This window comes from Numenius arquata, chromosome 4 (genome assembly GCF_964106895.1).
Source record: "Numenius arquata chromosome 4, bNumArq3.hap1.1, whole genome shotgun sequence".
NCBI classification, from domain to species: domain Eukaryota; kingdom Metazoa; phylum Chordata; class Aves; order Charadriiformes; family Scolopacidae; genus Numenius; species Numenius arquata.
Genome location: NC_133579.1, coordinates 15,427,628 through 15,440,342, shown reverse-complemented (window position 1 = coordinate 15,440,342; position 12,715 = coordinate 15,427,628). Strand labels below are relative to the sequence as shown.

Below are 12,715 nucleotides of genomic sequence, written 5' to 3'. Positions count from 1 at the left end.
GTAGGGTGAAAAATCCATTATCATCAGCTAATCATTCAATAGGCTGCACGACAGACAGGGATCATTTGACTCAGCGTGTATGAAACAGGCATCTGGATGAAAACAGTTATTTGTTTTGATGGTGCCAACAAAGAGGAAGAAGACATCATGAACAGAAAAACCATTGCATTGTCTTCTTCCTTTAGCTTGTGTTCTCAGTTGTAGCTGTCTTCATGAAAAAGAAACTTCCAACATTACTCTTTCGGAAGCCCTCACTTACAATCCCACTTGTTTTAAAAGTCTAAGCTCTAATACACCTCCTAACATGGAATTAAATGGAAGATGGTATTTTAGAAATAACTTTAAAATCACATTCAAGTAACAAATACCACATTTGGATGATTCATTTACATTTCAGCTAAGCATTTGTTTAAAAAGTTTTTAAATCTCTCAAGAACAGGTTTCAGGAACAGTAATAAAACTAATCCCTAACTGTCACTAAACTCTTAACTATTCCTTAAACTATTTTGACCCATAAATTGGAAAATATATTCTTAATATCATCACCACACTAGAGTTGTTGACTCTGAAATGTAATGCATTAAAAGAAATTGTGTATCAAAATAATAACCTCACGGTTAGGAATCTACGTTCCAATATAAAATGCATCAACAGAGCTGATGTTTATTTTCATGGCCATTCTTTGGGACTTCTTGCTAGGCCTGGTAACAAGTTTCCTGTTACAAGGATCAATTTCATTATTTTACCGCTAATTGCGCTTATCCCTTTCTGTTCGTGTTGGTTTCAGAAGCTGTTTTGCAAGAATGGGCAAGAAAATAAAAAGTGGTTTAAGTTCAGCCACTCCCATGTGGGCAGGTCAACTGATCTCACGTACATTAAGTATTCCCTGGACCACAGCTACTACCTGTTATTTATTCAGTTAAGCCAACTCCTCCCGCAGTGAAAAATGTATAAAAGAGCCACACATATTCCAAATGCAGCAACACAAAATTTCTTGGGCATACTTTACCTTCAAGAGCACAGAAAATGAAAAAAAAAAATAAAAATTCTTACACACACGCAAACTTTTAAAAATGAAAATTTCCCAATCCGAAACTGTGGGAAAAAAAAAAAAAAAGTCTCCACGGCAAATCAAACCCCCCCACTCGCATTACATGTTCTCATGCTAATAACCCAGTTTTCAGCACGTGGACGGTCAACCTGCCATCCTCCAGGGTGCCATGGGGCTGGGGTACCATGGCGGTGGGGAGCTCCCCATCACCCCCACCACCTGCAGAGGTGCCGGGGAAGGCAGCATGGCGCTGCAGCACAAAACCGCCTTGGTCCATCGGGGCTAATTATTTCCATCACAGCAACGGCTCTGCTTTAATAATCACGGATGCGGCTACCTGCGGTATCTTGACCTTATGCCGTTAAAATTATAAGCACAAGGTTAAATCCCTGTCTAGCACGGAAGATGGAGGAGCTGGGCACCTTGCTGATGCCTGACAACTCTTTGAGGCAACCACCGTGTTCTCTGCACCCACACAGCTAGAGAGCCACAGGGCCCTGTCTGGAGTCGTGGGCAGTAAGAAACAGGTTGTCTTCCCGAGTTTAAAAGAAGGGTAGGTTCCGAATGACAAACCGCAGGGACAGCGCAACTACAGCCGGCACAGAGAGGTTGTGGAGCCAGGGCAACACGTTTCCTGACACCCTGGCAAAGCTCTGCGAAGGTTTAAGTTGCCAGACGCGGCTGGAGACACGGAAGGGGACCGGACATCTCCAAGCCAGGCGCTGCCGAGCCGCCAGTGCCGCCGGGAGGGCCGTGCCTGAAACGGGCACCGGCGACCGGGCCCTCAGGCGCGACCGGGCAGGGGAGGACGAGGAGGGGGAGCCGGGCGGGCGCCCAGCGGGACGCAGCCCGGTCCCTCGGGGCGTGCGGCGAGGGCGGCCGTGCCCTGCCCACACCGCCGGGCCCCGCTTGGCGGCGGGCGGCTGGGCACCCACCGGGGGTTACGGGAGGCGGGCGATGAGGGGCGGCAGGCCGGCGGGGGCCGCCCGCGGTCACTCACCGATGGTGGCCAGGTAGGAGGAGGTGGGAGCCCCGGCGGGCGGCGAGCCGGGTTCCGTGTACCTCCGCACGATGGAGGTCTTCCCCACGCAGGTCTCCCCGGCCATCACGATTTTCACCAGCAGCGGCCGTTTCCCCTCACCGCCCTGCCCCAGCCCCGCCATGGCGGGCTCCGAGTGCCGGCCGGGGCGGGGGCCGCAGGGCCGCGGGCCGCCCCGCTGCGAGGGAGCGGGCACCGCCCCCGGTGTGTGTGGTGGGGGCCGGCGGCGCCGGGGCCGGGCACCATCTCCGCCGGCGCCTGCGAGGCCCCGCCGCCCCACACAGGTGGGGCGGGCCGTGGGGAGCCCCGGATGCTGCCCCGGCGCGCTGGTGGGGCCGGGCGCCGGTGCGTGAGTCGGCTATTTTAAAGCGGTTTCGAAGAATAAAGCAAGGTCAAGCCCTAAATTATTTAATCCCTACGAGCGCTAAAAACATAGAAACTGAGACCGAAAGGGTTGGCGTGAGGTAAGGCCGTGCCGTAAGGCCCTGCTGTGGCCAGAGCTGCCACCCCGGGCGGGTCTGCTGTGCTAACGCGGCCCGGCCGTGCTGGCCCGCCCGCTCGGGAGTTCGCCTTCCCTCTCCCTTAGGTGCCACCGGCTGCCTTTGGGTGACTGACTGACAGCCCCTTCAGGTGACAGCCGCTTGTGCACAGCGTCCATCGCCGGGCTGAGCTGTGACCTCCTACAGCTCTGTGAGCTTCAGCCACTGCTCTGAATTAGGGCCATGAAATTATGCAAAGATACACTTTTTTTTTTTTTTTAAATGAAGTTTCATCACCAGGGGGAGGAAAGAGGGAACTTTCACAACCCACTGTAACGCTTCCCCTGTGAAGTACAGAAATAAACAGTCTGGTTTCTTGTTACTTCCTAGCAGTTAAAGACAGCGACAGAGGAAATAAATAGGTTTTAAGAATTTCCTCTTTTTCACTTTTGGTTTGCTGTTGCCTGACAGTCAAAGAGACCTGTGGTGTACAAAAACCAAAAAAAAGTGTGTCTGCAGTGTAGACTTGCTGCATGTATGTCTGGATGTTTTTACCAGAATCCCACATTGCCCAAGTTAACAAGGCCGTTGGCCGCTTGCCAGCTTGCACACTGAACTCGTCTGGTGTCAGAGATTTAGGAGTGGGATACTCCTAAAGTGGGATACTCCGAAGTGCTAATAGACACTTGCAAGTATTTGTGACTGTCAAGGTCTGCGATGACTCCTCACAGTTTTTGACATTTTCATCTCCAGCCCTTCAAGCAACTCCTGGATCAGTTCATGTATCACAGAGCAGTAGATGTAAGAAAGTCACGTTTTGTGGAGGACAAGTTATGACAGTGAGTTCCACCTGGCACAATTCGGGATGTCCTCTTCCCAAAGGCCAGGTATTATTTCAGGCTTATTTCCTTATCTCCCTACTCTGAACCACACACCAGCCTGCACCTCAGCTTCCCAGTATTGAACTGGTTAGCCACAAACCTTTAGGGTTTTGTGGTAGGAGGTCTTTGAAGGGTGACAACAGCTCGTTTCTTGATTACTGCAGTTTCCTTGGTTCCTGGAAGAATGATAATTTCTGCAACAAGTTGGGAAATAATCAGTAGGAAATGACTGATTAAATCAACTAATGAGTTAGATGGTTATTTTAGGAGTGATCTGTGATATGTGACTGTAAAAAAGCAAATACTAGCAGAGAAGGTATCAGTCAAAGTGTTTCCATTAGGGACAGAGAAAGGCTGTGTATTGATGAGACTGAATGCGTCCTTGAACAGCTGTTGGTGGAAGAAGTTGACCCTATGGGACACTTTCAGCTGACACAATCACATGAAAGTGTTTGTGGAACCCTTCCTGTACAATAAAGCTGCAAGTGTGTGACTTAGTGTGACAAAGGCTACGAGGGAATATGATGATCAGGAATTAAATGATAAGGAGGTGAAAAAAGTTGTTTAAAGAAAAGGATAATAGAGCGAGTAGATATACACTGACCACGAATATGGCTGAGCTAAAAATTGTGAGGTTTCTAATGATATTTCAGAAAATTCTTGCAATTGAGTTGATTGGGAGAAAAACCTTAATAAAGGCAGAGCAAGATGAATTTGTTAGGGAGGCTGCAACCGCCTGCAATAGGGAAGGACTGGACTTCATAAACCAGAACACTTCCTCTGAGAAACATCCCCTGCTATCTCAGCAGCCCCGTGAAGTTCTGCTTCCTTATGCAGAAATTTGAAGCTACCATTGATTATCAAAAATCTGAGTGATGATGGGGTGCCAGCATCTTCTGGTAGTTCTCATGGATCAGGTATCTTCTGGTTGTTCTCATGGATGAGAGGTGATGATGTGTATGGGGAATCTGTAACACTTAGGGATAATCTAACATCTGCAGCAACAGATGGGTGTCTCCAGCCAGCTGTGGATCAACCCTGCTCCAGTCTCTCCATCAGTGCAGCTGCAGGAGCGAGGACAAGGCTGGTGCTTCACCCTGTAGATGGATGCTTTACCGTGGGTTTGGCAGATGCATTGATTTATAGATACACCATAAGACTTTGTCTTTATTGTGGCGCCTTCTCCCATTCTCTGCTCTGAACCTGTTCTTCACAAAACAGTTTCCTTCAAGTGAGGGCGACACTGCAGCTGCCTACAGCAGTTAGATTTAGGTGACAGCCTGGGTGGATGGTGTTAGCAATGGTGCTCCGTTAGCTCAATCTTTACCCTCTGTTGTCTGTCAGGCCAACCAGTTTAAATTAAAAGGCTCTCCGTAGTATTTTGTACACTCAAATGTTGATTTATGAGCAATGTGCAAGGCAGGATTCTAGGTAATTTCTTAACAAAAGTCCAAATGCCCAGGGCTGCCGCTGCTATCAGTGTTACAGTATCACTTTCCTCATATTCCTATCCACAAGGGGACAGTCTTTCCATCTCTTACCACCGACTAAAACCATTTAAAAGTTAGCTCCTTGAAAAGGTACCATTCAATGATTGAAATGTAGTTTTTATTTAAAATACATGTTTCGTGCTTTATAAAAAACTTCCGGATCTTTGTAAACTATATGATGTTGCTGTGTTTATAGAGCCAATCACAAGTAAAGTTAGTTTAGTGAAGCTAATGACTTGAAAATTGTGACTGTGTGGCTACAAGACAATCAGTGGAAAGAACAAAACAAAGTTTCCATGATGTTCCTTGAGATATCCTTGGAAAAGGATGTCTTTGCCTCTTGTTCAGCTTTTTTTGATTGCTCACTTCCATTTCTTTGATTCTATCTTTCCAGTAACGTGATAAATAGTAATAATAAAAATGACATAATTTTAATAGCGTTTTAGTGGGAGATCTTTTCATTTTCACACAGAAAAATGACTAGAATTATTAGAATTTAATAAATACTTGAAGCGATTAGTGTTAGTTTTATAGATATGATACATTTTTGCTTCTTATCTGAAGTGTTCAGTTTAGGAATAGATGTTCAGTTTACTTTCAGAGTACTGGAGGACTTTGGGCAAAGAAGATAATGCTGTATTTTTTAATTCTCAGAATGCTCACACAAGTTTGGGGATTGGCCTCTTAGATTGCTCTAGTGTGGTGTATTACCCCAGTCTCTCCTGATGAGTCAATGGATTTTTACAGCATCTGATTTTTCATACAGCCAAACCCCTGCAAAAGGTGGGCTAACCCTTCAGTGCAGTCACAGAGAGTACTCTGAATGCAGGAAGGAACCAGGCTGATTCTTCAGCAGCGTATTTCATGCAAAGCACCCAGCATAATCTTACCACTAAGCCTGCTTTGAACATTCTTGCAAGCAACCATTATAAAAAAAACCCCAACAGTTAAGGAGATAAACGTAACTATAAACCAAGGGTGAAGAAGCAGCAGCAGTCAAATACAGCCCTGTTTCTGAAATATAATGGTGCCGTTACAGATGCCACAGCCTCCTTAATGAAATAAAGCTCACAAAATATTGCAAAGAGCTTCAATGTATTTCCATTTGAAATTATTTTGATGGAATATTAGAATACTAATGCAATTACAAATATTAGCAGCAAATTCATGCACGTTTTCCTGAGCGGAAGGTATAAGCTGAAAATGGTAATGAGAAGAAAGAGTGAAGTTTAATTTGGATTTAAAATCCTCAGTACTAAGTCATTGCTCGTGTCAAGATTACTCACTGAATAGATTCTGTAAGTGACCGATGTGAAACTCTTTGCTTTCATTAGTGTTAAGATAAAACCACTTCTGAGTGGACAAAAGTGAGGTAAATCACTCATGATAGGCAAAACAGGGTTCACTGATCTTTAAATTAAATTTCTGGGCCAACTGTAAAGTATTTTAGTTATTTAAGAGACAGGATTCACTGTTAAACTAGAATATAATGTTTAAGATTTCATCAGAGAACAGGGCACCTCTCCGAGTCAGAATGACTCAAGTGGGGGGTTACTGTTGAAAAATCTGTTGAAGAGTGATTGCGATGAGGCACCCATTGTTTATAGCTGCTCATGACCTGGGTCAGAGTTGTAGGGGCTTTTAATTTTATTTTTCTTAATAATAGAACTCATCGTTGCTTACTGGGCTAGCTTATTATCTTAAGTTAGAGTATCCCTTGATACTGCCAGATTCAAAGTCACATGTCTGACCTACTGATCAGGAAGACAAATATTAGCAGAACAAACTGAAGTAATCCAAGCCTTACATCAGGGGTCCTGACCTCTTCAAAAACTTAAGATTGAGACCAACAGGGAGACCAAGCAAGGGTTGCCCTCAGCCCTGTCTGAACTTCATTCCTCTTGGACCCACAGAAGTTGTTAGCTATGAATGTCTAGTAATTTGCTAGTAAAATTGTCACTCAGCAACTTTACGAATACTTTTTAAAAATAAAACTAGAGTTCTCCTATGAGTAAAGGTAGTCTTTCTTCTGCAGCTCCTTTGGTGAAGTATGATTTGTTTCTGGATCTGGAGCAGCAGAAGGAATAGCTGTTTTAAGAGACCGTACTGACTGCCATCTGTATAGTTAATAAAATCCTGATTATGCCTGAAGTTCGCTCAGAAAAGTTCACAACATTTATGGCATGCTCAGAAATGTTATTTTTTCCCTCAGCTTGAGCCTGCCTTATTTCTATTACTGAAATACCAGTACTCTGTAAAGAAAACTGAAATTTCTGGAAAATCAAACTTTTGACCAGTTCTAGTATCTGAGTCATCTACTGCTGTCACTCACCCACTCTCAGCCTTGCTCACTGAACAGCCTGGGAATTACGAGTTTTAAATACATGCACTCCTCCCGTCCCCGTTACTCAAACCCGTACTTTCTTTGGGTTGCTGCTTAATTATCTGGTCAAGATTTTCAAAATCGTTGTTCAGTGTTACATCTCTAAATTAATATACAGGAACTTAAAAAGTTATCTAGCTGCACAAATGCTAAATGGAAACTTACTGGACCCTCAGAAATATAGTCATTAATTTAGTTGCCTATATATAGCTTTAGAAAATAAGATATTAGAAGCTAATTCTTTAAAAGATGCATTTACTCTTCAGATATTTCAAGGAGATTAGTCTAACGTGGTTTTATCAGACAGAAATGTTTGAAATAGTCTCTGTGCTAGGTTGCCAATAGTTGTCTGTGCAGAGGGGACCGACGAGGGGATGTCCCTGGGCAGGCGGTTGCTGATCCGCGGGGAGTGAGCTCTTTCAGCAGAGGCTGCGCAGCCCCAGTGAACACCTCCAGCTGCACCCTCGGGAGTTTCCGCGCCACTCAGAAGTGTTTCAGGTGTCTCAAGCACTACATGTACATCTTATTTATATTATATTTGCATTTTTTTTGCCTTTCAAAAGCCACCAGAATGCACATAAAAACAAAAAATGACAAGAGCATAGTCTAAGGTGCCTCCCTCCCATCTAAGCAGACAGTTACTCTGGGAGAAAAGAAAATTAGGTTTGATATGATTCATCAAGACTAGGTTTTCACCTCTGTGTATTTACTAAAAAAATATTTATCCCAGTCTTTTTGGGCGTTGACATGGGGCCACTTGTCTGTAATTTTGCAATTTCCCTCTTAGCCTTTTTTTAGCTGTATGCTTTGCCCATCTGCGGGATGCGAGTTAGCAGCTTCTGGTTTTTCTAGGTTTCCAGGAAGTTTGTCAGGTTGCCCCTCTTATGGCCTGCAGTCTCTTCTCTAAATTTAATGAAAATTAAGTGTTTTGTTATGAACTACTAAATAAGCATTTTGTGACTCTTCAACAAAACTTGAAACATTTTGTAATAAGAATAGGATTCATTTGGAACAACCAGACCTTAGAAATTACATGAGTGTTTGGTGGGAGAAAACATCTTCTCAGAGGAAAATGCTAAAATAATTTTTTGGATGCAGGGGTTTTTTTTTGTGTATTTCCAGGATTATATTAATCTGGAAAATTATTATTCAAATAAGAAAACTTCTATAGGGGAAAACTGAAAGGTAATTGTTTAACTAATATTGATAAAACTCTGTTACAATGGTAAATTGATAAAAAAGGGATTAAGGTTTTAACAGAACATGTATCTGAGTATCATAGTCCTGATGCTTTACTCTATTATACCAATTTTATTAGATGGTTAAATAAATTATATTGGCTCAAAACTAGGGAAAGGTCAGCCGCTATATTCCTAGCAGAAGTACTGCTGCAAAACTTTACGGAATAGAACTTATTTCAAAGGCAAATGAATCTGAGTAGATAGAACAGTTCAATGCAGGGAATTCAGGCTGGCCCAGCAAAAGGCATGCATTGCACATTGATACTATTTCATTCACACTGAGAATGTGCTCAGCTCGACAAGAAAAAAGAAGTAAACACTTCTCGGGATTTAGATAGCTGATGGGCCGAGAGCCAGAGGTGTGTGGCCATGGTATGTAGGAGACACAGCCCCGCTGTGTGTATGGGCACTGCACGTGAGGAAGAGGGGTGCAGGTCAGGAGAGATTTAGGAGAGATTTGGTAGGTCAGTGGCTTAATGAACTGGAGAAGGGAGAATATTTAATACAGAAAGTACTAGGGGTAGAGTGGGAAAGGTCGTGAGAATGGGGCAGGTGAGAGATGCCAACCAGTTCTGCTGTGGCAAAGTCAAGAAATCGAGGCTGATGAACTAGGGAAAACAGGCTCTCTATGTGTTCAAAAGAGGCAGCATGATGGTAACAGTAGCCAGAACCACAATTTCAGCTGATTGAAGAGAAGCAAGATGAATAAATGAAAGATAGGAAGATTTCTGTAACCAGAGTGAGAGACGATTGAGGCAGAGAGAAATATTTTAGTTGCAAAGACAACTAGGAAGAATTGATTCTGATACATTACAAAGAAAGAAAGAACATTTGCTTATTTCTTAGCTATACAGATAGTATGAGAAGGCTGATGTACAGAAGGGAGAGGCACGCAATATTCGCACAACCCCACCTTTTCAGTGCCTTCCTGGTCTTTACTCCTCCCCCTCTCTCCTCTTTCCTTCTTTGCCTGCCTTGGATTCTCCTGCCCCAGTAAAGGTACTACATCGTAGGAGTTAAAAAGGTATTACATTTGTAGAATTGGCAGACACGGGAAAAAAAAAAAAGGAATAAAAGTCAAGTTTTATACATTTGTTACATTTATTATGATATTCATCTCGTAGTGAGATTTTTATGGCCTCAGGTGGCTCTAGTTAGGCTTCTTGGACATTTCAAAATGCAAAGTTAGTTTAAGGTATAGTATGAGTTATCTGTAGCCATGGGAAGCCTTTGGACAACTATGGCAGAATTCAATTTATTTTGCAATAGAGTTTATGTGTGTGTATTGTAATTTTGGGCTAAAATTATGCTTTATTTTGCTTTGCACATTGCAAGTTACCTCCCATGTTTACCTCCCATATCTCCTGCAGCGCAGGCATCCTGGTAAACAGCATTCCTGCCTATCTCCCAGTCTGCTCCCCATTTTCTTAGCCAAATGTGGTATGTCTGACTTCCAGGCATCACTATCCATGGGCAGCAAAATCTGAAAGTGCCTTTACTTATGCACCTGGAAACAGCAGCCATCTAATTGCCTACCTTGTTCTTTCCTTGTGGAGAACAGGTCTGCAGGGGACTTTGTCACAGGAATCTACATTATTAAAAAAATAATAATTCTGAAACATCACAAACAGAACCCTGGAATAGGAAAAGAAGGTGGAAAGATACATTGTCACATAAGGACTAGGAGCGAGACACTAAGTACATGTGCTTATTTTGATTTTTCATAGCACCTGTAGTGTCACAAGCTGAGGGGCTGTTTGATCTCCAAATCAGGGGGATGGGGAGTAGAAGATTAGAGCAGATGTAGAGGTGAAGGACTGAGTTCCTTGTCACAAGAGCCTGTAGGCACAGTTTATGGGAATGATTTCCTACAGCACTTTTAGAACATCAAAACTGAGTATGTGGCTTAGAGAGGTCACATACCAAAGGCCAAGGGGCCATGACAGACAGCTTTGATAGGAAGTTTTTTGTACTCTTCACACTACTTTTTTTTATCTAGTAATGGAAACAAAGGAAACCACGCAAGCAGTCTGCTTATAGATGAGCCTGAGAACACACAGGCTACATCTGTGTCACCTTTAGTCGAAATACCCATATTTCAGTTCAAGTTCACCAAGCAAAGCTGCTGGAGAAGTAAATCAGTGAAGATGCTCCATCTATCTTGTAGGCATTATCTCACCTCCCCTGACTGTCACTCACTGGCCTGCTCCTGTCTTCATGTGTCCTGCTACGGCTGGTCCCGCTAGCTCCCATGCCAGATGCTCCTCTTCCACATCTGGACTTGCCACTCCAGCCCCGAGGTGGCTGTCACACCGTCACAGAGACGAGGCCACAGCCTTGCTGCCTGCGGTGGAGCATCATTTTTGGAGGAGAGACACGGGTATCTGCTGGTGGCAGCGTTTAATCCTCTGAGTCTTGATTAGCAAACTTTCCAGGGCAGGACTCTTCTTCCATCTCCAAGAACACCCAGCTACCCCCAAACCCTACCCAATGGACAACATGAGCACACATCTGCTTGTTTTTCATCAGGAACAAGTGATGCCGGCAGGGAGCTCTCAGTGAGGAGCTCTCACATTTGGACTGTACCACTCTGCTGTGAAATCGCCTGGTTCCTCTGGCCTTCAGATCTGCTGGACCCACCTCCAGTCCCTGTCAGCTGTGGGGCACAAAGCTGGACTGGGATGGGTGCACTCAGAGCTGTGGGCTTGGTGTGCCCCTTTTTAAAGGTTCTTATGATTTGAAGTCACCTTCTCAAATTGCCCTCGTGGTCTTGGTTAGTGCAGGTTATCTGAATGACTGCCTGGAGCAGGGAATAGTTTTTAATTTATTTTCCAGTGACTGTTTTCTGATTTAATGGAGGTTGCTGGTTTTATACTTGTTTTCACCAGTCTGTATTTTCCTATATATCAAAAGCATGCAGAGTTGTGGATAGACCTTTTTTATGTATCATATAAATCTATTTAAGTGAATAAATAAATAAACAGTGCCACAATGGAGTAAGAGTGAAAGATTGCACTGATGCTATTAGGAGTAGAAATATTTTGGAAGTACCACTATCAAATCATCTGTGAAAATGCCATATAGGCACATGCACACACACAACCCGCAGAAAGATTTTTTTCCTTCAGATAAATGTCAAAAATGCAGACGTCCATTTTCATTTAAGTACCTGACGTATTCTTCAAATCCACAGTGCACTTGACAGATAGCAGAGCATCTTCCATTAATCCTTAAGAGATTTAAATAGCATTTTATTTATATTTAACATTCTGAAAGCACAAAGGAGAATAATAAGAGTATTCAATGCCTAGATCTTGTAGACTTCTTCCTAGAAAAGACTGCTACAAGAATAAGGCTAAATCAGTAGTAGCTTAATCTGTTGTAGATAATATAATTTATGTTGCTATGTATCATGTTAATGACTCTAAAACAATATGCACATTTTTTTTTTTCTTTCCAATTTGGGATTCTTAGAATAAGAGATGCAGAGACAAGGATAACCCATGTTTTCCATGAGAGATTCATGGAAACAGAAAAATAAGGTCTTTTAATAGTTCATGATAACTGTTTTTCTTGGCTTAAGTGTAGGTTTTAAAAAATGGTGCTCATTGTTTTGCTTGTAGTTCTTTCATGCATGGACAATCATGCTGATGATGCATTTACTTCAAGTGAATTTTCCAATTGAAAAAGTGCTCTTGAGTAGTTTAAGTACTATGAATCACCAAAAACTCATCTAAGTCCCATAAAAGCACTGGCTGCAGAAAACAGCCCTGGAAAGAAGACGTATTAGGATTGTACTACATGATTCAGCTAAACGGAAATATATTTTGTCAACACAGAAGAAGTAAAAGGACCTGACAGTTCTGTAAAAATGAAATTATAATCTGCTAGAAAGATGGAAATTAACTCTTCTGGAAGCCCCACTGTTATATCCCTCAGTTGTTCCTCACTGGTCTGAAGCAGAGAGAACTTCAGCCCTTGAAACGCAGGATTTTTATGGGATACATTTCATTTCCCATGTCTTTCTCTGCTTTTTATTTCGCTATTGTCTCCCTTCCTTCCTAATTTCCCTTGGCTTGGTCTGACTGGTGGAAGTTCTCTTTTTCCTGTTACCACTGCCTGCACCATTTGGACAACTAGTGTTTCTGAGA

At 43.1% G+C, this 12,715-nt stretch overlaps 1 protein-coding gene across 1 annotated transcript in view; it reads right to left on the bottom strand.

Moving 5' to 3' along the window:
- Positions 1 to 2,269, bottom strand: part of LOC141463916 (ras-related protein Rab-10-like) — a 33,317-nt gene extending 31,048 nt beyond the window's left edge. Inside the window, exon 1 of the mRNA XM_074146603.1 lies at positions 2,052 to 2,269. Within this exon, the coding sequence (XP_074002704.1) occupies positions 2,052 to 2,214 (163 nt within the window). The 5' untranslated portion in view covers positions 2,215 to 2,269. The remainder of the gene's footprint in view (positions 1 to 2,051) is intronic.
- Positions 2,270 to 12,715: the final 10,446 nt, after the last annotated feature.